This window comes from Salmo salar, chromosome 09, assembly GCF_965601325.2.
Source record: "Salmo salar chromosome 09, fSalSal1, whole genome shotgun sequence".
Taxonomy (NCBI): domain Eukaryota; kingdom Metazoa; phylum Chordata; class Actinopteri; order Salmoniformes; family Salmonidae; genus Salmo; species Salmo salar.
The window spans coordinates 47,491,502-47,519,009 of record NC_138299.1 but is presented as its reverse complement, the minus strand read 5'-3'; the positions used below and the strand labels follow the sequence as shown (position 1 = coordinate 47,519,009).

The 27,508-nt window shown below is 45.8% G+C and overlaps 1 protein-coding gene across 2 annotated transcripts in view; it reads right to left on the bottom strand.

Moving 5' to 3' along the window:
* LOC106611460 (E3 ubiquitin-protein ligase TRIM9) overlaps positions 1 to 6,219 on the bottom strand; it is a 145,002-nt gene extending 138,783 nt beyond the window's left edge. For both annotated transcript variants that reach the window (XM_045723718.2, XM_045723719.2), the window contains exon 1: positions 5,254 to 6,219. In XM_045723718.2, coding sequence (XP_045579674.1) covers positions 5,254 to 6,090 — 837 coding nt within the window. In that variant the 5' untranslated portion in view covers positions 6,091 to 6,219. The remainder of the gene's footprint in view (positions 1 to 5,253) is intronic.
* Positions 6,220 to 27,508: the final 21,289 nt, after the last annotated feature.

The window sequence follows — 27,508 nt, the reverse complement described above, 5'->3', positions numbered from 1 at the left end:
GTATTGGAAGCTATTTTGTAAATGACATCGCCGAAGTCGAGGATTGGTAGGATGGTCAGTTTTACGAGGGTATGTTTGGCAGCATGAGTGAAGGATGCTTTGTTGCGAAATAGGAAGCCAATTCGAGATTTCACTTTGGATTGGAGATGATTGATGTGAGTCTGGAAGGAGAGTTTACAGTCTAACCAGACACCTAGGTATTTGTAGTTGTCCACAAATTCTAAGTTAGAACCGTCCAGAGAAGTGATGCTGGACAGGCGGGCAGGTGCAGGCAGCGATCGGTTGAAGAGCATGCATTTAGTTTTATTTGTGTTTAGGAGCAGTTGGAGACCACGGAAGGAGAGTTGAATGGCATTGAAGCTCGTCTGGAGGGTTGTTAACACAGTGTCCAAAGAAGGGCCAGAAGTGTACAGAATGGTGTCGTCTGCGTAGAGGTGGATCAGAGATTCACCAGCAGCAAGAGCGACATCATTTATGTATACAGAGAAAAGAGTTGGCCCAAGAATTGAACCCTGTGGTACCCCCATAGAGACTGCCAGAGGTCCAGACAGTAGGCCCTCCGATTTGACACACTGAACTCTGTCAGAGAAGTAGTTGGTGAACCAGGCGACGCAATCGTTTGAGAAACCAAGGCTACTGAGTCTGCCGATGAGGATGTGGTGATTAACAGAGTCAAAAGCTTTGGCCAGGTCAATGAATACGGCAGCACAGTAATGTTTCTTATCGATGGCGGTTACGATGTCGTTTAGGACCTTGAGCGTGGCTGAGGTGCACCCATGACCAGCTCTGAAACCAGATTGCATAGCGGAGAGGGTGCGGTGGGATTCGAAATGGTCGGTAATCTGTTTGTTGACTTGGCTTTCGAAGACCTTAGAAAGGCAGGGTAGGATGGATATAGGTCTGTAGCAATTTGGGTCAAGAGTGTCACCTCCTTTGAAGAGGGGGATGACAGCAGCTGCTTTCCAATCTATGGGAATCTCAGACGACACGAAAGAGAGGTTGAACAGGCTAGTAATAGGGGTTGCAATAATTTCGGCAGATAATTTTAGAAAGAAAGGGTCCAGATTGTCAAGCCCAGCTGATTTGTAGGGGTCCAGATTTTGCAGCTCTTTCAGAACATCAGCTGAATGGATTTGGGAGAAGGAGAAATGGGGGAGGCTTGGGCGAGTTGCTGTGGGGGGTGCAGTGCTGTTGAATGCAGTAGGGGTAGTTAGGTGGAAAGCATGGCCAGCCGTAGAAAAATGCTTATTGAAATTCTCAATTATAGTGGGCTTATCGGTGGTGACAGAGTTTCCTATCCTCAGTGCAGTGGGCAGTTGGGAGGAGGTGTTCTTATTCTCCATGGACTTTACAATGTCCCAGAACTTTTTAGAGTTGGAGTTGCACGAAGCGAATTTCTGTTTGAAAAAGCTAGCCTTGGCGTTTCTAACTGCCTGTGTGTATTGGTTTCTAACTTCCCTAAAAAGTTGCATATCGCGGGGGCAGTTCGATGCTAATGCAGAACGCCACAGGATATTTTTGTGTTGGTTAAGGGCAGTCAGGTCTGGGGAGAACCAAGGGCTATATCTGTTCCTGGTTCTAAATTTCTTGAAAGGGGCATGCTTATTTAAGATGGTGAGGAAGGCATTTAAAAAAAATAACCAGGCATCCTCTACTGACGGGATGAGGTCAATATCCTTCCAGGATACCAGGGCCAGGTCGATTAGAAAGGCTTGCTCGTTGAAATGTTTCAGGGAGCGTTTGACAGTGATGAGTGGAGGTCGTTTGACCGCTGACCCATTACGGGTGCAGGCAATGAGGCAGTGATCGCTGAGATCTTGGTTGAAAACAGCAGAGGTGTATTTAGAGGGCACGTTGGTTAGGATGATATCTATGAGGGTGCCAGTGTTTGCGGCTTTGGGGTTGTACCTGGTGGGTTCATTAATAATTTGTGTGAGATTGAGGGCATCAAGCTTGGATTGTAGGATGGCTGGGGTGTTAAGCATGTCCCAGTTTAGGTCACCTAGTAGCACGAGCTCTGAAGATAGATGGGGGGCAATCAGTTCACATATGGTGTCCAGAGCACAACTAGGGGCCGAGGGGGGTCTATAGCAGGCGGCAACGGTGAGAGACTTGTTTTTGGAGAGGTGGATTTTTAAAATTAGAAGTTCAAATTGTTTGGGTACAGACCTGGATAGCAGGACAGAACTCTGCAGGCTATCTCTGCAGTAGATTGCAACACCGCCCCCTTTGGTCGTTCTATCTTGTCTGAAAACGTTGTAGTTAGGGATGAAGATTTCAGAGTTTTTGGTGGACTTCCTAAGCCAAGATTCAGACACAGCTAGGACATCCGGGTTGGCGGAGTGTGCTAAAGCAGTGAATAAAACAAACTTAGGGAGGAGGCTTCTAATGTTAACATGCATGAAACCAAGGTTATTACGGTTACAGAAGTCATCAAAAGAGAGCGCCTGGGGAGTAGGAGTGGAGCCAGGCACTGCAGGGCCTGGATTCACCTCTACATCCCCAGAGGAGCAGAGAAGAATAAGTATGAGGGTACGGCTAAAAGCTATAAGAATTGGTCGTCTGTGACGTCCAGAATAGAGAGAAAAAGGAGCAGGTTTCTGGGGGCGATAAAATAGCTTCAAGGTATAATGTACAGACAAAGGTATGGTGGGATGTGAGTACAGAGGAGGTAAACCTAGGCATTTAGTGATAGTGAGAGAGATATTGTCTCTAGAAACATCATTGAAACCAGAAGATGTCATAGCATGTGTGGGTGGAGGAACTGAGAGGTTGGATAAGGTATAATGAGCAGGGCTAGAGGCTCTACAGTGAAATAAGCCAATAAACACTAACCAGAACAGCAATGGAGAAGGCATATTGACATTAAGGAGAGGCATGCTTAGCCGAGTGATCAAAGGGTCCAGTGAGATTCAGACAGCTAGCCGGGCCATAGGTAGCAAGCTGGTGGAAGATGGGAGGGAGGTCTGTTTTTAGCCAGCTCGTGCGTTTCCGTCTGTGGGTTAGTGGGGTTCCGTGTGGAAGGGGGGACCTGTCCAAGTTGGCAAAATAGTTAGTTATAGTGGCCCAAGAAAAGTGTCCGATAGACCTATTCAGATCGCAGCCGAAAAGACAGCTAACGATTAGCGGGCCGCAGATGGGCGATCAGGTTACGTCGCGACGGAGGGGCCAGTTGGATAACTCCCTCGGGCAGATAACGTCGGTGGTCCAGTCGTGAGGACCCGATGGGGCTCCGGATCGGCAGTAAAACGGGTCAGGATAGGTGAGTTGTAGCCCAGGAGACACTTCAGCTGGCTAGCTCAGGAATAGCCCAGGAGTGGCTGACGGAACTCTTCAGCTGGCTAGCTGGCTAGCTCCGTAATAATGTGTGTTATTTCCGTGACCGACGTTGCCAATAGTCACTCAGGTAGCAGCTAGTTAGCTGCAAGATCCAGGTGTAAATGTCCAGAGCCTGCGGTAGAAATCGGGGAAAGGAGAGAGAATAGGTCCGGTATGCTCTGGTCTGAGTCGCGCTGTACAAAAAACTGGCGATAGCTTTTCGAGCTAATGGATAGCTGAGGACAGCTAACCGTGGCTAGCTGAACTTCAACGTTAGCCAGTGAAAATGGCTAACCTCTTGCTAGCTTCTGTTGTGGAATTCAGATGAGGTAAATAATACTTTCTTTTTTAAAATTGGTGAGGCGGGTTGCAGGAGAGTGCTTTGAGGTTGAGTTTTTAGAATTAAAAAAGAATATATATATATATATAAAAAGATAAGTGAAGAAAAAAAAAGAAAAAATATGTAAATATATAAATACACGGGACACGACAAGAGGAGGGTAGAGGACGTCTGAACTGCTACGCCATCTTGGGGTATACAATACAATATGTGTTTACATGACTAAGCCAATGAATTTCCATGTGTCTTATCAGTGCTTGGTGTTCAAAACAGTTAACCTACGCTAGCAGTGTAATTAAAAGTCTTATTGAAACATTCAGTGAAAGTTTTAAGGAAGTTATTCAAAAACCTCTAAATAACCTTTAAAGCTGCTAAATGTAACTTTTGGGGGGACTGACCAAATTCACATAGAAATCTGAGTTATAGATCTGTCATTTTCATTGAAAAGAAGTCTAAAAAGAGGTATATCTGTTCTATGTGCATTATTTCTATGCTGCCCGTTACTTAAGTTCAGTGTTTTGCTTCTTTTACTTTCTGTTTTGTACACCAGCTTCAAACAGCAAAAAATATCGTATTTTTGGTAATGGAAAATATATTTCACTGTGATTCAGATGGTACAATTGATTCTCTACACAATGACTGCTTGTTTTGTCATAAACTGAAATTAGGCAAACTGTTAGAATTTTTGCAACCAGAAAATGGTGGCGTAATTTATGCATATCGCACCTTTAGATTTAATTGAAAACATTCACAACATTTAGAGAATGTTCTCAGAACCTTATTTAATTACCTTCAAATAACCTATAATTTCCATTCTCAGAACCTTATTTTATTTAATTACCTTCAAATAACCTATAATTTCCATTCTCAGAACCTTATTTAATTACCTTCAAATTACCTATAATTTCCGTTCTCAGAACCTTATTTAATTACATTCAAATAACCTATAATTTCTGTTCACAGAACGTTAATAAAACATCTCAGGAAAACGTTCTCAGAACAGGTGAAAATGTTCACTTCAGTTCTCAGAACTACACATGAAGGTTCTCAGAACATGTGAAATGTTCACTTCAGTTCTCAGAACATGTGAAATGTTCACTTCAGTTCTCAGAACAGGTGAAATGTTCACTTCAGTTCTCAGAACTACACATGAAGGTTCTCAGAACAGGTGAAATGTTTACTTCAGTTCTCAGAAGAGGTGAAATGTTCACTTCAGTAATCAGAACAGGTGAAATGTTCACTTCAGTTCTCAGAACTAAACAGTCTATATTTTAGTAGACGCTCTTACAGTAGTAAAAGCCTACATGTTCTTACTTGTCCCCTGTGGGAATCGAACCCACAACCCTGGCATTGCAAGCGCCATGCGCTAGCAACTGTGCCACACAGGACTGATCAGGATATTTCTAGCTTCCTTCCCAGAACCAAACCAAAAACTCAACTTCCAAGGAATCAAACGTGCTTGCTGGTATGTAAGCTCATGGGATCAGGCGGCTTTGCGAGGCTAATTTAGGATTATAATTGGTGAGTTAAATGCGCTTTATGACATTAGAAAAACAGAGAGGTATAAATGCAACCATTTGGCAAAAGCACATTACCTTGTGCAGTTTCCACATAGCTCCCAGAGCCTTGACTTCATGTGTTCCATGCTTGCCTTCCTCTAAACACTGGTAACACACCGGCATCTTGCACTGAACACAGTACATGCTCAGGTTCTCAAGTTCGTGCTCTGTACAGGTGGAGATCTTCCGGGGACTTGTCCGACGGTTTACCCGGCCGTGCGCCGGGGGCACGAGGCGATGCTTGGCTAGCGGACCTCGAGGGGGGTGGCACCTCAAGCGACAAGGGTCACAGTAGAACACGTCACATTGCTCGCACATCACAGTGGCCTCTTTGGGACTCTTCTCGCAGAGCTGACACTTTAGGGCGGCTGCTTTGCTCTGCTGGTACCGGTCCACAACCCCTTCCAGCACCCGGTTCTTGGCAAACCCGCGGAGCCCCCTTTCGTCCAGGTTGAGGCTGCGATGGCATTGCGGGCAGGTGATGCAGGAGTTTCGGGGGATAGGGAGTAGAGAGCCGGGGTGTCCTAGTAAGTGGTGCTGAGCAGGAGGTTGGGGTACGGCAGGGGGGAATACACGCACACCATTTGGGGATTTCTGGCAAGGGGTGGTCGGGGCACTTACGAATCCACCATAGGAGCCATACCCACTGTCCGCCTCGCTGTACAAGCTCATCTTATCCAGGTCTAGATAGTCATAATCAGATAGCCCCGAGCCAGACGCACGGCTACTCTGTGGAGATTCGGCGTCTGGGGTCTGTACTAGGATATTCCGAGCGCAAGCCAGGCAAATGTTGTGGGAACACGGTAGAATGATCGGCTCCCGGAAAAAAGATCCGCAGACGGGGCATTTTAATTCTTCTTCCATTTCATCCATTTTAAATTAACTTCGGAGAGAAATAGTATCTCCCAATTCCAGAAAAGTTGTTATATTTGATAAATCAGAATGCTATTGCGTACTGCCAGCGGTCGTCTTTTTCAGCATCCATCCACCACAGTAAATGCAACCTTGGAAGAAGGCAGGCAAATATATTCTGCAAACTATTCCGAGACAACGCACTTTCTAGCCAATACACAAACGGTATTGCAAACGTCGGCTAATCCAGAGCAGCTATTGGACAAGGCAGCCGCCAGTCTAATGGTTCTAGACCAATCAGATATGCTCTACGACCACATCGTTTCCATGCGATGATGACAGCGCCTTGCATTAACAATTCTCTTAGTGGTATCGATTCGAAACAACACAATATATTACTAATTAAGAAAACAGTCGCCTATGAAACTATGAGCATGAACCAATAATGCACATTATATATTCCTAGTGGGATATGTTCAGCAACAAGTTATTTCCCAAAAATTCTCTCTCTCTCTCTCTCTCTCTCTTTCTCTTTCTCTCTCTCGCTCTCTCTCTCTCCAACCTAAACTCAGGGGTAGAAGTAACATAGTAAAGGCAAATCCGTGAAAGTCCATTTAGTATGGTATGTATTCATTTGTGGTTGTCCATCATCCATTTTGTTTGATATGTTACGAATTGCAATTTGTACGATATACTTTGCAAAACCTATGATATGTTACGAATTCCAATTTGGGTTATCTAGCGTGATAAGTAGTTGCAAAGTAACTAAATTAGTTAGTAGTTGAAAAGTTGCTAATTAGCTACAATCTAAAGTTGTCCGGGATGAGATTTGAACACAAAACCTTTGGGTTGCTAATGTAACCGATGTGAAATGGCTAGTTAGTTAGCGGTGGTGCGCTCTAATAGCGCTTCAATCGGGTGACGTCACTCGCTCTGAGACCTGAAGTAGTTGTTCCCCTTGCTCTGCAAGGGCTGCAGCTTTTGTGGCGCGATGAGTAACGATGCTTCGTGGGTGTCAGTTCTTGATGTGTGCAGAGGGTCCCTGGTTCAAGCCCAGGTTGGGGCGAGGAGAGGGACGGAAGCTATACTGTTACACTAGACGCGTGCATTATACCTTAAGTAACCTTCTGTTTTATGTAACCATACCAAACAAAACATATCATACTCGTTTTTATGTGTCCCGGATTTAAATGTACAATGTTATGTCTAGTCTATGAGACCAGGTTGTTGTTCTTTGCCCCTCTCTATCTCTCTCTCTCTCTTCTCTAAACTAATCTATTCTCTAAACTACTAACCTAAGAGGATTCATGTCTTTAAAATTAAAAAATTAAAAAACCCAGAGGAAACAAGGTCCTACTGTCTTGATGGCACAATTAACATCACAATGAAGAGCAACACCTTGTACAGTAGAATGGGATACTGGGGAATGCTCTTGGCTTTACAGAGCCTGACGGATCCGTCCTCTTTTAGCTCTCAACTCAAATAGCACAGCCATTTCGAAGGCTTCCATGGCAACCTAGTCAGGATCTATAAGAGCAGGAGGGGGGGGGGGGGGGGGGGGGGGGGGGGTCTTGAGAAGGGTGAATTACACAATCTGGGATTGGTACATCCATAATGTTATATACAGTGCCTTCAGAAAGTATTCATACCCCTTGACTTATTCTATATTTTGTTGTGTTACAGCCTGAATTGAAAATGTATTAAATTGATGTTTGTTCTTACCCATTTACACACAATACCCCATAAAGTGAAAAAAGTCTCTAAGAACATCCCAAACCTGGATTGTGCAACATTTGCCCATTTATTATTTTCTAAATTCTTCATGTTCTGTCAAATTGGTTGTTGATCATTGCTAGACAACAATTTTCAGGTCTTACGATAGATTTTCAAGCAGATTTAAGTCAAACTGTAACCAAGACACTCAGGACCATTCGGTGTCGTCTTGCTAAGCAACATTGTAATGAACCCGATGAGAGACAGAGAGCTGGTTTCAAGCGCAGGGTGCAGCAGGTGTTTATTGTAAAGGACCACAGGAGGAGGCAGGTAGCTGGGTCCAGGGGCAGGCAGAAGGTCATACACAGGAGGTCCAAAAAGGTAACACTACAGGCAGGGAAAAGGCTAATAACGTAGTCCGGGAGATCAGGCAAGAGGTTGATGACAGGAAATCCGATAGGCAAAAGTACAGGCAGGGAATAGGCAAAAAGGCATCGTAGTAAGGATGGCCAAAACCTATGATACACAGGAGGACTAATACGGGTAAACCAGCACTCCGAATAGAATGTGTAACAAAACAAACAATACCTCACAATGATGGAGTGCAAAGAACTGAACTAAATAGTGTGTGATAATGACATACAGGTGTGTGAACAGGTGATCAGAATTCAGGTGATTGGGATCTGGAGAGTGAGCTGCTTTCAGGGGATCTATGTGTTTGAGAGTGTGAGTTAGAAGCAGACATTACACAACTCCAGTGGAGATTTTGGTCTTGTGTTTTAGTTTATTGTGCTGCTGAAAGGTGAATTCATCTCCCAGTGTCTGTTGGAAAGCAGACTGAACCAGATTTAGCTCTAGGATTTTGCCTGTGTTTAGTTCCATTCTGTTTTTTGTTTGTTTTTATTCTGAAAAACTCCCCAGTCTTTATAATGTTGTTGATCCATCCTCAGTTTTCTCCTATCACAGCCATTAAACTCTGTAACACCATTGGCCTCAGGGTGAAATCCCTGAGCGGTTTCCTTCCTCTCCGGCAACTGAGTTAGGAAGTACGCCTGTATCTTTGTAGTGACTGGGTGTATTGATACACCATTCAAAGTGTAATTAATAACCATCATGCTCAAACGGATATTCAATGTCTGCTTTTTTTACATTTTTACCCATCTACCAATAGGTGCCCTCCCTCAGCGAGGCATTGAAAAAGCTCCCTGGTCTTTGTGGTTGACTCTGTGTTTAAAATTCACTGCTCGACTGAGGGACCTTACAGATAATTGTATGTGTGGGGTACAGAGATGAGGTAGTCATTCAAAAATCATGTTAAACACTATTATTGCTCTCAGAGTGACTCCATGCAACTTATTATGTGACTTGTTAAGCAAATATTTACTCCTGAACTTATTTAGGCTTGACATAACAAAGGGGTTGAATACTTATTGACATTAAGACATTTCAGCTTTTAATTTTTAATCAATTTGTAAAAATGTATAAAAACATAATTCCCCCTTTGACATTATGGGGTGTTGTATATAGACCAGAAATCTCAATTTAATTCATTTTCAATTTCAACAAAATGTGGAAAAAGTCAAGGGGTGTGAATACTTTCTGAAGGCGCTGTAGCCATTGGTTGTTGATTAATATAACTTATAAAAGCCTCATGAGTTTAGTTTAACTCTCTTAGCCCACCTATGAATTTAAGAGTGGTTACATTTCACCCAGCACCATCATTCAGGGTGGTGATCACTTTGTTGTTTTATGAATCCCAGATTGCCCCCTTAATCCCATTGAGCAGGATGTCTGTTACAGAGGCCCTGGACAACAGAGAGGGCGATTCATAGTCTGTTACAGAGGCCCTGGACAACAGAGAGGGCGATTCATAGTCTGTTACAGAGGCACTGGACAACAGAGAGGGCAATTCATAGTCTGTTACAGAGGCACTGGACAACAGAGAGGGTGATTCATAGTCTGTTACAGAGGCACTGGACAACAGAGAGGGCAATTCATAGTCTGTTACAGAGGCACTGGACAACAGAGAGGGCAATTCATAATCTGTTACAGAGGCACTGGACAACAGAGAGGGCAATTCATAATCTGTTACAGAGGCCCTGGACAATAGAGAGGGCGATTCATAATCTGTACAGAGGCCCTGGACAACAGAGAGGGCAATTCATAATCTGTACAGAGGCCCTGGACAACAGAGAGGGCAATTCATAATCTGTTACAGAGGTCCTGGACAACAGAGAGGGCAATTCATAATCTGTTACAGAGGCCCTGGACAACAGAGAGGGCAATTCATAATCTGTACAGAGGCCCTGGACAACAGAGAGGGCAATTCATAATCTGTTACAGAGGTCCTGGACAACAGAGAGGGCAATTCATAATCTGTTACAGAGGCCCTGGACAACAGAGAGGGCAATTCATAATCTGTTACAGAGGTCCTGGACAACAGAGAGGGCAATTCATAATCTGTTACAGAGGCCCTGGACAACAGAGAGGGCAATTCATAGTCTGTTACAGAGGCCCTGGACAACAGAGAGGGCAATTCATAGTCTGTTACAGAGGCACTGGACAACAGAGAGGGCGATTCATGGTCTGTTACAGAGGCACTGGACAACAGAGAGGGCAATTCATATTCTGTTACAGAGGCCCTGGACAACAGAGAGGGCAATTCATAATCTGTTACAGAGGTCCTGGACAACAGAGAGGGCAATTCATAATCTGTTACAGAGGCCCTGGACAACAGAGAGGGCAATTCATAGTCTGTTACAGAGGCCCTGGACAACAGAGAGGGCAATTCATAGATCACCTATACTGATTGAATGGTTTTGTATAGATTCTCTAAAACGTACAACAAATTAAAAGCTTATTGTCCACATGCCTTCTCCCATCATAGAGCCAAGATCAGATAAAGATACGACGTGACATTATATGATCAGTGTAGTCAGTATAGTGTTTGAGTTGTCAGTGGTGCACATCTCAGCATAATAAAACCAGCTGGTTACCATCAGAGACCACATTGAGAGAATAGGTTACTGCATCTCAAACCATCATGTACTGAGACCGACAGGTGTTATAACCATCATGTACAAAGGCTGACAGGTGTTATAACCATCATGTACCAACACTGACATGTGTTATAACCATTATGTACTGAGGCTGACAGGTGTTATAACCATCATGTACTGAGGCTGACAGGTGTTATAACCATTATGTACCAACACTGAATGGTGTTATAACCATCATGTACTGAGACTGACAGGTGTTATAACCATCATGTACTGAGACGGACAGGTGTTATAACCATCATGTACTGAGACTGACAGGTGTTATAACCATTATGTACTGAGACTGACAGGTGTTATGACCATCATGTACTGAGACCGACAGGTGTTATAACCATCATGTACCAACACTGACAGGTGTTATAACCATTATGTACTGAGGCTGACAGGTGTTATAACCATCATGTACTGAGTCCGACAGGTGTTATAACCATCATGTACTGAGGCTGACAGGTGTTATAACCATCATGTACTGAGACTGACAGGTGTTATAACCATCATGTACCAACACTGACAGGTGTTATAACCATCATGTACTGAGACTGACAGGTGTTATAACCATTATGTACCAACACTGACAGGTGTTATAACCATTATGTACCAACACTGACAGGTGTTATAACCATTATGTACTGAGGCTGACAGGTGTTATAACCATCATGTACTGAGACCGACAGATGTTATAACCATCATGTACTGAGGCTGACAGGTGTTATAACCATCATGTACTGAGACCGACAGGTGTTATAACCATCATGTACTGAGACGGACAGGTGTTATAACCATCATGTACTGAGACTGACAGGTGTTATAACCATTATGTACTGAGACTGACAGGTGTTATGACCATCATGTACTGAGACTGACAGGTGTTATAACCATTATGTACTGAGACTGACAGGTGTTATGACCATCATGTACTGAGACTGACAGGTGTTATAACCATCATGTACTGAGGCTGACAGGTGTTATAACCATCATGTATTGAGACTGACAGGTGTTATAACCATCATGTACTGAGAACGACAGGTTTTATAACCATCATGTACTGAGACCGACAGGTGTTATAACCATCGTGTCCTCTGACTGACAGGTGTTATAACCATCATGTACTGAGACTGACAGGTGTTATAACCATCACACAGTAAGTGATGAATTAATGCAATAGGAATGTAATGAATCAATATAAATAAACATGGAACACACTGTTGGCACTCCATGTAAATGTACTATTAACACTTGGCTGTGCCACTACTAGGATGGTGCCATGTTTAGCTGAGTGTAATCTCTGCACAGTATGGCACCCTATTCCCTCAGTAGTGCACTACTTTTAACCAGAGCCCCTTAAAGGTAGTCCACTATATAGGGAATAGTAATAGGGTACCATTTGAGACAGATATAATTTATCTTCCCACACTTTCCTGTTGGCCAGGATTGGTCCAGAGCAAGTAGCCAATCCCATTATATCTCTACAATACTATAATCCTGCCATACTAGACAGGCTGAGTCCCCGATGGCACCCTATTCCCTATTTACTGCACTACTTTAGACCAGCACCAATACGGCTCTGATCAAACGTTGCGCACAATATTGGGAATAGGGTCTAAAGTAGTTCACAATATAGGGAATAGGGTGCCATTTGGGACGTACTCTCCTACTGGAAAATTCCCTTAAGGGTTTCAGTTCCTCCGCTCCCTGCAGAGAACATCCTTAAGGGTTTCAGGTTCTCCACTCCCTGCAGAGAACATCCTTAAGGGTTTCAGGTTCTCCTCTCCCTGTAGAGAACATCCTTAAGGGTTTCAGGTTATCCTCTCTTTGCAGGGAACATCCTTAAGGGTTTCAGGTTCTCCTCTCCCTGCAGAGAACATCCTTAAGGGTTTCAGTTCCTCCTCTCCCTGCAGAGAACATCCTTAAGGGTTTCAGGTTCTCCTCTCCTTGCAGAGAACATCCTTAAGGGTTTCAGGTTCTCATCTCCCTGCAGAGAACATCCTTAAGGGTTTCAGTTCCTCCTCTCCCTGCAGAGAACATCCTTAAGGGTTTCAGGTTCTCCTCTCCCTACAGAGAACATCCTTAAGGGTTTCAGGTTCTCCTCTCCCTGCAGAGAACATCCTTAAGGGTTTCAGTTCCTCCTCTCCCTGCAGAGAACATCCTTAAGGGTTTCAGGTTCTCATCTCCCTGCAGAGAACATCCTTAAGGGTTTCAGGTTCTCATCTCCCTGCAGAGAACATCCTTAAGGGTTTCAGTTCCTCCTCTCCCTGCAGAGAACATCCTTAAGGGTTTCAGGTTCTCCTCTCCCTACAGAGAACATCCTTAAGGGTTTCAGTTCCTCCTCTCCCTGCAGAGAACATCCTTAAGGGTTTCAGGTTCTCCTCTCACTGCAGAGAACATCCTTAAGGGTTTCAGGTTCTCCTCTCCCTGCATATAACATCCTTAAGGGTTTCAGGTTCTCCTCTCCCTGCATAGAACATCCTTAAGGGTTTCAGGTTCTCCTCTCCCCGTAGAGAACATCCTTAAGGGTTTCAGTTCCTCCTCTACAAATTACTCTGTAATGTCAAAGTGAGGGGATGAATAGAAATGAAATAACTAAAATATATTCATAGCATAAGCATTCAGCACCCTGAATCAATGCATTTTAGAATCACCTTTTGGCAGAGATTAAAGCTGTGAGTCTTTCTGTGTAAGTCTCTAAGAGCTTTCCACACCTGGATATTAGCCCATTATTCTTTTCAGAATTCTTCAAGCTCTGTTAATGTGTTGGGGGATCATGGCTAGACAGCAATCTTCAAGTCTTGCAATAGATTTTTTTGATTTTTTTCAAGCAGATTTTTAAGCGAGGCTTCGTGATTAGTTGACAAGTTGAATCAGGTGTGCTTGTCCAAGGTCAAAATAAAAATGTGTTGGGGGGTCCTCGGAGGACCAGGGTTGGTGTGCTGTTGAGGAGTCCTCAGAGGACCAGGGTTGGGAAACAGTGTGCTAAATGACTACAATGTAAATGTGAAAGGTAGTGCACTACTGGATAGCATTTGGGAAAGATGTACAGTGAGGACAAATGCAACTCAGAACTTACATGTGCACAGGGTGTGATAACACTACAACGTCTTTCTCAAAAAACTAGCCATATAATTTAAACAAAGTCATGTTGGAGACATAAGTCTGTTAATTTGACAAAATATAACATTTGTCCAAAAAACTGTAGTCTACATTGAGTCAACGTTGTTCATTTAATTTCATAGCACAGGCTTCATTCAGTCAGCAGGCTATGACCAAACCATAGAATCAAAATATTATATATATCTCTGGACAAAACCTTCTCCTTATTCCTCTGGCTACTCTCTCTGTCTTAAACTCAATAAACATTCTAGTCACGATTCATTCAGTGTATGGCAGCTATTTTCAGATTATGTTTTAATCTTAAAATACCTTTTAATCTTAGTCACATTTGAGTAATTTTGTCCTTCGTTAGTTTTAGTTATTAACAGTCGACTAAAACTCTGGGTAATTTATGTTTAGTTTTAGTCACAGCCAGTGGTGTACTGGAGAGTAAACACAGATTACCCACTTGTTTTTTTGCCAAGATGTTTACCCACCTTTTACAGAAAACTGCTCAGAGTTCAACACCATTGTGCCCTCAAAGCTCATCGCTAAGCTGGGGACCCTGGGACTAAACACCTCCCTCTGCAACTGTATTCTGGACTTCCTGACGGGCTGCCCCCAGGTGGTGAGGGTAGGCAACAACACATCTGACACTCAACACGGGGGCACCTCAGGGGTGCGTGCTTAGTCCTCTCCTGTACTTCCTGTTCACTCACGACTGCGTGGCCATGCATGACTCCAACAAAATCATTAAGTTTGCTGACGACACGACAGTGGTAGGCCTAATCACCAACGACCATGAGACAGCCAACAGGGAAGAGATCAGAGACCTGGGCAGTATAGTGCCAGGATAAACAACCTCTCCCTCAACGTCAGTAAGACAAAGGAGGTGATCGTGGACTACAAGAAACGGAGGGCCATTCACATCAACGAGGGCTGTAGTGGAGCTGGTTGAGAGCTTCGAGTTCCTCGGTGTCTACATCACCAAGAATATATCATGGTCCAAACACACCTACACGACAATTCATCTTCCCCCTCAGGAGGCTGAAAAGATTTGTCGTACACGAGGTGGTGTTGGAGCAAGCCCCAAAAAATAGTTAAAGACTCCAACCACCTAAGTCATAGACTGTTCTCTCTGCTACCACACGGCAAGCAGTACCGATGCATCAAGTCTGGAACCAACAGGACCCTGAACAGCTTCTACCCCCAAGTCATAAGACTTCTAAACAAGAATGCTAAATAGCTGAATAAAATAGCTACCCGGACTATCTGCATTGACCGTTTTTTGCACTAACTCTCTTGTACTGACTCTATGTACACACACTGGACTCTACCCACACACTGGACTCTACCCACACACTGGACGCTACACACACACTGGACTCTACCCACACACACTGGACTCTACCCACACACACTGGACTCTACACACACACTGGACTCTACACACACACTGGACTCTACCCACACACACTGGACTCTACCCACACACACTGGACTCTACCCACACACTGGACTCTACCCACACACTGGACTCTACACACACACTGGACTCTACCCACACACACTGGACTCTACCCACACACACTGGACTCTACCCACACACTGGACTCTACACACACACTGGACTCTACCCACACACACTGGACTCTACCCACACACACTGGACTCTACCAACACACACTGGACTCTACCCACACACTGGACTCTACCCACACACTGGACTCTACCCACACACACTGGACTCTACCCACACACTGGACTCTATACACACATACTGGACTCTACCCACACATACTGGACTCTACCCACACACACTGGACTCTACCCACACACACTGGACTCTACCCACACACTGGACTCTACCCACACATACTGGACTCTACCCACACACTGGACTCTACCCACACACTGGACTCTACCCACACACACTGGACTCTACCCACACACACTGGACTCTACCCACACACTGGACTCTACCCACACACACTGGACTCTACCCACACACTGGACTCTACCCACACACTGGACTCTACCCACACACTGGACTCTACCCACACACACTGGACTCTACCCACACACACTGGACTCTACCCACACACACTGGACTCTACCCACACACACTGGACTCTACCCACACACTGGACTCTACCCACACACACTGGACTCTACCCACACACACTGGACTCTACCCACACACACTGGACTCTACCCACACATACTGGACTCTACCCACACACTGGACTCTACCCACACACACTGGACTCTACCCACACACACTGGACTCTACCCACACACTGGACTCTACCCACACACTGGACTCTACCCACACACTGGACTCTACCCACACACACTGGACTCTACCCACACACTGGACTCTACCCACACACTGGACTCTACACACACACTGGACTCTACCCACACTAACTGGACTCTACCCACACACACTGGACTCTACCCACACACTGGACTCTACACACACACTGGACTCTACCCACACACACTGGACTCTACCCACACACACTGGACTCTACCCACACACACTGGACTCTACCCACACACACTGGACTCTACCCACACACTGGACTCTACCCACACACTGGACTCTACCCACACACACTGGACTCTACCCACACACACTGGACTCTACCCACACACACTGGACTCTACCCACACACTGGACTCTACACACACACTGGACTCTACCCACACACACTGGACTCTACCCACACACTGGACTCTACACACACATACTGGACTCTACCCACACACTGGACTCTACCCACACACACTGGACTCTACCCACACACTGGACTCTACCCACACATTGGACTCTACCCACACATACTGTACTCTACCCACACACTGGACTCTACCCACACACACTGGACTCTACCCACACACTGGACTCTACCCACACACACTGGACTCTACCCACACACACTGGACTCTACCCACACACACTGGACTCTACCCACACACTGGACTCTACCCACACACACTGGACTCTACCCACACACTGGACTCTACCCACACACTGGACTCTACCCACACACTGGACTCTACCCACACACACTGGACTCTACCCACACACACTGGACTCTACCCACACACTGGACTCTACCCACACACACTGGACTCTACCCACACACACTGGACTCTACCCACACACTGGACTCTACCCACACACACTGGACTCTACCCACACACACTGGACTCTACCCACACACTGGACTCTACCCACACACTGGACTCTACCCACACATACTGGACTCTACCCACACACTGGACTCTACCCACACACACTGGACTCTACCCACACACACTGGACTCTACCCACACACTGGACTCTACCCACACACTGGACTCTACCCACACACTGGACTCTACCCACACACACTGGACTCTACCCACACACTGGACTCTACCCACACACTGGACTCTACACACACACTGGACTCTACCCACACTAACTGGACTCTACCCACACACACTGGACTCTACCCACACACTGGACTCTACACACACACTGGACTCTACCCACACACACTGGACTCTACCCACACACACTGGACTCTACCCACACACACTGGACTCTACCCACACACACTGGACTCTACCCACACACTGGACTCTACCCACACACTGGACTCTACACACACACTGGACTCTACCCACACACACTGGACTCTACCCACACACACTGGACTCTACCCACACACTGGACTCTACACACACACTGGACTCTACCCACACACACTGGACTCTACCCACACACTGGACTCTACACACACATACTGGACTCTACCCACACACTGGACTCTACCCACACACACTGGACTCTACCCACACACATCTGGACTCTACCCACACATACTGTACTCTACCCACACACTGGACTCTACCCACACACACTGGACTCTACCCACACACTGGACTCTACCCACACATACTGGACTCTACCCACACACTGGACTCTACCCACACACACTGGACTCTACCCACACACTGGACTCTACCCACACACTGGACTCTACCCACACACTGGACTCTACCCACACACACTGGACTCTACCCACACACACTGGACTCTACCCACACACTGGACTCTACCCACACACACTGGACTCTACCCACACACACTGGACTCTACCCACACACTGGACTCTACCCACACACACTGGACTCTACCCACACACACTGGACTCTACCCACACACTGGACTCTACCCACACACTGGACTCTACCCACACACTGGACTCTACCCACACACACTGGACTCTACCCACACACACTGGACTCTACCCACACACTGGACTCTACCCACACACTGGACTCTACCCACACACTGGACTCTACCCACACACACTGGACTCTACCCACACACTGGACTCTACCCACACACTGGACTCTACACACACACTGGACTCTACCCACACTAACTGGACTCTACCCACACACACTGGACTCTACCCACACACTGGACTCTACACACACACTGGACTCTACCCACACACACTGGACTCTACCCACACACACTGGACTCTACCCACACACACTGGACTCTACCCACACACACTGGACTCTACCCACACACTGGACTCTACCCACACACTGGACTCTACACACACACTGGACTCTACCCACACACACTGGACTCTACCCACACACACTGGACTCTACCCACACACTGGACTCTACACACACACTGGACTCTACCCACACACACTGGACTCTACCCACACACTGGACTCTACACACACATACTGGACTCTACCCACACACTGGACTCTACCCACACACACTGGACTCTACCCACACACACTGGACTCTACCCACACACTGGACTCTACCCACACATTGGACTCTACCCACACATACTGGACTCTACCCACACACTGGACTCTACCCACACACACTGGACTCTACCCACACACTGGACTCTACCCACACACTGGACTCTACCCACACACTGGACTCTACCCACACACACTGGACTCTACCCACACACACTGGACTCTACTCACACACTGGACTCTACCCACACACACTGGACTCTACCCACACACTGGACTCTACCCACACACACTGGACTCTACCCACACACACTGGACTCTACCCACACACACTGGACTCTACCCACACACACTGGACTCTACCCAGACACTGGACTCTACCCACACACTGGACTCTACCCACACACACTGGACTCTACCCACACACACTGGACTCTACCCACACACTGGACTCTACCCACACACTGGACTCTACCCACACACTGGACTCTACACACACACTGGACTCTACCCACACACACTGGACTCTACCCACACACTGGACTCTACCCACACACTGGACTCTACACACACACTGGACTCTACCCACACACACTGGACTCTACCAACACACACTGGACTCTACCCACACACTGGACTCTACCCACACACTGGACTCTACCCACACACTGGACTCTACTCACACACTGGACTCTACCAACACACACTGGACTCTGCCCACACACTGGACTCTACCCACACACTGGACTCTACCCACACACTGGACTCTACCCACACACACTGGAGTCTACCCACACACACTGGACTCTACCCACACACTGGACTCTACCCACACTGACACCCTAACACACAAAAAATGCCTGTTTTCACTATGTCCTTATGCACTATTGTCTGTAGATTGATGAGATTTTTTAAATAAAAAAAATAAAAAAATCAATTTTTAAACTTATTATAAAATACATTTTATAACAAGGCTGTAACGTAACAAATGTGGAAAAATGTAAGGGGTCTAAATACATCCCGAATGCACTGTATGTACAGTATGCATCCACCTCAATTACCTCGTACCCTTGCACATCGACTCAGTACTGGTACTTCCTGTCTATAGCCATGCTATTTTCTACTCTCTATACATAGCCATGTTATTTGTAATCATTATTTTTATTAGTCAATCACTGTGCCATTATTTTTATTGCATTTAAAAAAAATCTTATCTTTAATTTTCCATTATTGGAAAAGGACCTTTAATTAAGCATTTTACTGTCTGCTTCTGTTATCTACGATGCATGTGACGAAAACAATTTGATTTGATGTGTTACCATTATGGATCCCTGTCCAGCAGAGATATAGCTGTATCTAGGATCCCTGTCCAGCAGAGATACAGCTGTATCTAGGATCTCTGTCCAACAGAGATACAGCTGTATCTAGGATCCCTGTCCAGCAGAGATATAGCTGTATCTAGGATCCCTGTCCAACAGAGATATAGCTGTATCTAGGATCCCTGTCCAGCAGAGATACAGCTGTATCTAGGATCTCTGTCCAACAGAGATATAGCTGTATCTTGGATCCCTGTCCAGCAGAGATACAGCTGTATCTAGGACCCCTGTTCAACAGAGATACAGCTGTATCTAGGATCTCTGTCCAGGAGAGATACAGCTGTATCTAGGATCTCTGTCCAGGAGAGATACAGCTGTATCTAGGATCTCTGTCCAGGAGAGATACAGCTGTATCTAGGATCTCTGTCCAGGAGAGATACAGCTGTATCTAGGATCTCTGTCCAGGAGAGATACAGCTGTATCTAGGATCCCTGTCCAACAGAGATATAGCTGTATCTAGGATCCCTGTCCAGGAGAGATACAGCTCTATATAGGATGCCTTCTGCATTGTCACCTTCCATGTCCAGCATGTAAATGTGGTTCAATGTATCACAGACCACTGCAGTTTCTTTTCATGTCGAATTTTCGCCATTCAAGATCCAGCAGGTGGCCTACTGGCTGACGTTTGTTTTGGTGTCTTATTAAATCAAGCTAACAATCTGGACTGGCAAAATGCATCATACAGGCCCGATGTTTTGAAAGTTACATATCTTGAAAACATTTTAGGACTATATCAACAATGAACTAATGAAACAAATAGCAAAATATGTTTTCCTTTAAGAGCTGAAGTTACTGTTCACTTTGGAGAACAACATACATACATTTTCTTCACTTCAGTCTGAAATTACAGAGCAGAGAGCAGTGTTGTGGTCCCAAATGGCATCCTATTCCCTATGTAGTGCGCTACTTTTAACCCAGAGCCCATAGCACCATGTAGGGAATAGGGTGCCATTTGGGACGCAGACTAGAACCACTGGTGTATTGACCAGGGCCAACGTGACTCTGCTTCAGTCCTGAATAGTCGACTTAGTGTCCGTGGAACATTCCGGATCCCTGTAGGCCCAAAGGGTTGCAAAAGTCTGGTTATTTTCACAAAACTGCCATGTTTTCCTGGAAATCCACAGTTGGAAGATTTCTGGAATAAGCAGGACAATCCATAATCCTCCAACCATGATTTCTGCAAACGCTAAGTAGGCCTAATTTATTCATTTTTCAAAAAACACACACCATTATGTCAAAAGCCACCCCTTTTCTCAGCAAACACATTTTGCGTCGTAGTATATACCAATTACCGAGATGCTTTTAGCCCTGGTGATCCTTGATGGGAATTTAACCTTTGACCTTTGCATTACTTGCACAGAGATCTTACCATCTGAGCCACACAGGACCTCGTAAGACTGCTTTTGAGTTATTGGCAGACTTATAGCCCAGCAGTACTGAAACAGGTCTGAGCTCATCCATACAAGTTGTGGATATGTGAGAGGTTTCTGAGTAGTCATGGTAACCCTGTCATCTAGAAATGAACTGCTCTGAAATGAGCTCAGTCTGTTTTTATGATTCTATACGGTAGAGCCCTGTCATAACTGGACACCTTTTCTGACACACAAAACCCAGAACCCACTGGCTGCTGTCATTTTGACCCTCCCTCCCTCCCTCCCTCCCTCCCTCCCTCCCTCCCTCCCTCCCTCCCTCCCTCCCTCCCTCCCTCACTTTATCTCCGTCTCTCTCCATCTCTCTTTCCTCTCTGCCCCATCCATGTCTCTACTTCTCTCACCTCTCCTACCTCTATTTTCTCTATCCATCTCCGTCTCTCTCTCTCTGTCTCTCCATCTCTCCCTCTCTCTTTCCCTCCTTCTCTCTCTCTCTCTCTCTCTCTCTCTCTCTCTGTCTCTCCATCTCTGTTTCCCTCCTTCTCTCTCTCTCTCTCTGTCTCTCCATCTCTCCCTCTCTCTTTCCCTCCTTCTCTCTCTCTCTCTCTCTCCTCTCTCTCTCTCTCTGTCTCTCCATCTCTCCCTCTCTCTTTCCCTCCTTCTCTCTCTCTCTCTGTCTCTCCATCTCTCCCTCTCTCTTTCCCTCCTTCTCTCTCTCTCTCTCCATCTCTCCCTCTCTCTTTCCCTCCTTCTCTCTCTCTCTCTGTCTCTCCATCTCTCCCTCTCTCTTTCCCTCCTTCTCTCTCTCTCTCTCCATCTCTCCCTCTCTCTTTCCCTCCTTCTCTCTCTCTCTCTCTCTGTCTCTCCATCTCTCCCTCTCTCTTTCCCTCCTTCTCTCTCTCTCTCTGTCTCTCCATCTCTCCCTCTCTCTTTCCCTCCTTCTCTCTCTCTCTCTCCATCTCTCCCTCTCTCTTTCCCTCCTTCCTTCTCTCTCTCTCTCTCTCTGTCTCTCCATCTCTCTTTCCCTCCTTCTCTCTCCATCTCTCTCTCTCTATTTCCCTCCTTCTCTCTCTCTCTCTCTTCCATGTACCTGCTCAGATCTCCTGAACAACACACTGCCCTTCAGCTTTTCCTCAGATAATTCATTCATTTCCATGCAGGATGTCACTAATTGAATGCCAATGGTGACTACAGGAAACACTGTGGTCCCTCTGAAAGGGATAGGCCTATACATGAACATGAGGGCATTGTTGCATTCATTATGACATTGAAGGCCTGTTAAAGGGGGCAATCTGGAGTTCAAACAACAACGAAGAAGCCATATTAGCAATTCAAAATATAACTTCATTTAATTTCAGATGAATAATGTAAATGATATACATGTCCTTCCGATGTGTGCTCATTGTTTTTCCCCGTCGCAGCAATAAATAGTGTCACAGTTCAGAGTCCACCAGGACTAGTCATTGTAGCGTGTCACAGTTCAGACAGTGTTACCATCCAATCTACCAGTCCTGTGAGGACAGACAGTGTTACCATCCAATCTACCAGTCATGTGAAGACAGTGTTACCATCTAATCTACCAGTCATGTGAGGACAGAGTGTTACCATCCAATCTACCAGTCCTGTGAAGACAGACAGTGTTACCATCCAGTCTACCAGTCCTGTGAAGACAGTGTTACCATCCAATCTACCAGTCATGTGAAGACAGTGTTACCATCTAATCTACCAGTCATGTGAGGACAGAGTGTTACCATCCAATCTACCAGTCCTGTGAAGACAGACAGTGTTACCATCCAGTCTACCAGTCCTGTGAAGACAGTGTTACCATCCAATCTACCAGTCATGTGAGGACAGACAGTGTTACCATCCAATCTACCAGTCCTGTGAGGACAGATAGTGTTACCATCCAGTCTACCAGTCCTGTGAGGACAGACAGTGTTACCATCCAATCTACCAGTCCTGTGAAGACAGACAGTGTTACCATCCAGTCTACCAGTCCTGTGAGGACAGACAGTGTTACCATCCAATCTACCAGTCCTGTGAGGACAGACAGTGTTACCATCCAATCTACCAGTCCTGTGAGGACAGACAGTGTTACCATCCAATCTACCAGTCCTGTGAGGACAGACAGTGTTACCATCCAGTCTACCAGTCCTGTGAGGACAGTGTTTCCATCCAGTCTACCAGTCATGTGAAGACAGACAGTGTTACCATCCAGTCTACCAGTCCTGTGAGGACAGACAGTATTACCATCCAGTCTACCAGTTCTGTGAGGACAGACAGTGTTACCATCCAATCTACCAGTCCTGTGAGGACAGACAGTGTTACCATCCAATCTACCAGTCCTGTGAAGACACAGTGTTACCATCCAGTCTACCAGTACTGTGAGGACAGACAGTGTTACCATCCAGTCTACCAGTCCTGTGAAGACAGTGTTACCATCCAGTCTACCAGTACTGTGAGGACAGACAGTGTTACCATCCAGTCTACCAGTCCTGTGAAGACAGTGTTACCATCCAGTCTACCAGTCCTGTAGTAATTAATAGCCTAATGACTTTTTTATTCTATGAGAGCTAAGTGGGTCAGTCAGGGACGTTGCTCCTGAGCCCTTCTGTGTATCCAAATAGCACCCTATTCCCTACATAGGGCTTTGGTTAAAAGTAGTGCACTATGGCCAATGGCACCCTATTCCCTACATAATGCACTACTTTTAACATTTTACAGACTGAAGAGAGACAAGACTGATTCACACGCAGAAATGACCCCCAGTTATGTACCCTCACATTCTGGTAAGCACCTCAACTTTGAGATTAATACTTGACAAATTGAAGCTAAGGAGTTGTTGACTACTAGTTAACAAAGTAGTCAACTAGTCAACATTCCTATGGGTTGGGAGCAATCAACTAGTCAGCATTCCTATGGGTTGGGAGCAATCAACTAGTCAACATTCCTATGGGTTGGGAGCAATCAACTAGTCAGCATTCCTATGGGTTGGGAGCAATCAGCTAGTCAGCATTCCTATGGGTTGGGAGCAATCAGCTAGTCAGCATTCCTATGGGTTGGGAGCAATCAACTAGTCAGCATTCCTATGGGTTGGGAGCAATCAGCTAGTCAGCATTCCTATGGGTTGGGAGCAATCAGCTAGTCAGCATTCCTATGGGTTGGGAGCAATCAGCTAGTCAGCATTCCTATGGGTTGGGAGCAATCAACTAGTCAGCATTCCTATGGGTTGGGAGCAATCAGCTAGTCAGCATTCCTATGGGTTGGGAGCAATCAACTAGTCAGCATTCCTATGGGTTGGGAGCAATCCACTAGTCAGCATTCCTATGGGTTGGGAGTAATCAACTTGTCAGCATTCCTATGGGTTGGGAGCAATCAGCCAACGGTCAAAGGATTGTCTTGTTCTTAACCCACTTAACCACCATAGGCCGTCATTGTAAATAAGAATTTGTTTCTTAACTGATTTTCCAAGTTAAATAAAGGTTAAATAATTAAAAAATCATTATTATTATTTAAATTTGGTTGCGTGGTTTGTAAATGGCTTTAAGCTTTATCACCGCCATCTAGTGGCCACAATGTCTAATGACACACAAGATATGGTTCAGAACTCCAGCACTACGGGTGGCAGTAAATCACCAATATTAGCTTGTGCTTTTTTTCAAACACAAAAGAAGAAGCAAATGGACTACTTCAAAATGGAGATGCTTCAATAGCGTTGTCTGTGCTGTCACAAACGGCATCATGGGACAGATACAAAGATGAGTCCTCTAACTAACTGATCTTCATGTCTAAAAGTAATGATGGACTGTCGTTTCTCTTCACTTATTTTTTAGCTGTTCTTGCCATAATATGGACATGGTCTTTTACCAAATAGGGCTATCTTCTGTATACTACCCCTACCTTGTCACAACACAACTGATTGGCTCAAGTAAGAAGGAAATAAATTCCATAAATTCACTTTTAACAAGGCACACCTGTTAATTGAAATGCATTCCAGGTGACTACCTCATGAAGCTGGTTGAGAGAATGCCAAGAGTGTGCAAAGCTGTCAACAAGGCAAGGGATGGCTACTTTGAAAAATCTAAAATATATTTTGATTTGTTTAACACTTTTTTTGGTTACTACATGATTCCATATGTGTTATTTCATAGTTTTGATGTCTTCACTATTATTCTACAATGTAGAAAATAGTAAAAATAAAGAAAAACCCTTGAATGAGTAAGTGTGTTTTGGACTGGTACTGCATATATATATATATATATATATGTGTATTTGTAAAGTAGGATCACTAGTGGCGCAGCTAGCACTGCTATGCCTTAGACCACTGAGACACTCAGTAGGCCTCTCATAGCTTTACTCTAAAAAGGATTCAATAGTGTTTTCTCCCCATCAATCTACACACACACACAATACCCCATTTGGCATACCAGGCGGTGATATTTTAACAAAATGTGCAAAACTAGAAACATTTTGATAATGAGACGGGTCTTGTCAGTTAGAAAAATCTAAGGAAGCATTGACTGAATCGATTATTCATTACACCATTATTATTAACTGAACTAGGAATTATTTCAACCCGGCAGTCCCAAACAAACTCAATGAATTATTACAATACTCACTACTTGGAACATTAATCTCCTTGCCTCGTTTTATTGGCACTGGTAGTACTCCTCTTCACTTTGAAACACTTCTGTATCTCCACTGTTTCCTGCCACCATCTCCTCTATCTTCTACAGCAGCTCTGTGATCTTAGTGCCATCACCCCTGTTCTCATTGTGGAAGACATTAAGCGTGTAAACCCTCTCAAGGCTGCCGGTCCAGATGGCATCCCAAGCCGTGTGCTTCAGGGCATGCGCAGCCCAGATGGCTGGGATAGGCTGGGATAGGGAGGGATTGAATATGTCCGTAAACACTCCAGCCAGCTGGTCTGCACATCCTCTGAGGACGCGGCTTGGGATGCTGTAATAATGGGGTAAGAGTGAGGCATTCATGGTGTAGGGGTGAGGGGATTAGGGGATTAGGGGTGAGCGGTATAGAGATGAGGGGTGTGGAGTGTAGGGGTGTGGAGTGTAGGGGTGTGGAGTGTAGGGATGAGGAGTGTAGGAGTGAGGGGTGAGGAGTGTAGGGGTGAGGGGTGAGGAATATAGGGGTGAGGAGTGTAGGGGTGAGGGGTGAGGAATATAGGGGTGAGGAGTGTAGGGGTGAGTGATGAGGAATATAGGGGTGAGGAGTGTAGGGGTGAGTGGTGAGGAGTGTAGGGGTGAGGGGTGAGGAATGTAGGGGTATAGGGGTGAGGGGTGAGGAATGTAGGGGTAGATGGGTGAGGAGTGTAGGGGTGAGGGGTGAGGAATGTAGGGGTATAGGGGTGAGGAGTGTAGGGGTGAGGGGTGAGGAGTGTAGGGGTGGAGGGTGAGGAATGTAGGGGTATAGGGTTGAGGAGTGTAGGGGTGAGGGGTGAGGAATGTAGGGGTATAGGGGTGAGGAGTGTAGGGGTGAGGAATGTAGGGGTATTGGGGTGAGGAGTGTAGGGGTGAGGGGTGAGGAATGTAGGTGTATAGGGGTGAGGAGTGTAGGGGTGAGGGTTGAGGAATGTAGGGGTATAGGGGTGAGGAGTGTAGGGGTGAGTAGTGTAGGGGCGATGGTTGAGGCATGTAGGGGTGAGGAGTGAGGTGTGTAGGGGTGTAGGGGTGAGGGGTATAGGGGTGAGGAGTGTAAGCGTGATTGGTGAGGAGTGTAGGGGTGAAGGGTGTAGGAGTGTATGAGTGAGGTGTGTAGAGTGTAGGGTGTAGTAGTGTAGGGTGTAGGAGTGTAGAGTGTAGGAGTGTATTGGTGAGGAGCGTAGGAGTGTAGAGCGTAGTGTAGAGTGTAGGAGTGTAGGGTGTAGGAGTGTCGGAGGGAGGAGTGTCAGAGTGAGGAGTGTAGGGTGAGGAGTGTAGGAGTGTAGGGGTGAGGAGTGTAGGGGTGTAGGGGTGAGGAGTGTAGGGGTGAGGAGTGTAGGGTGAGGAGTGTAGGGGTGAGGAGTGTAGGGGTGAGGA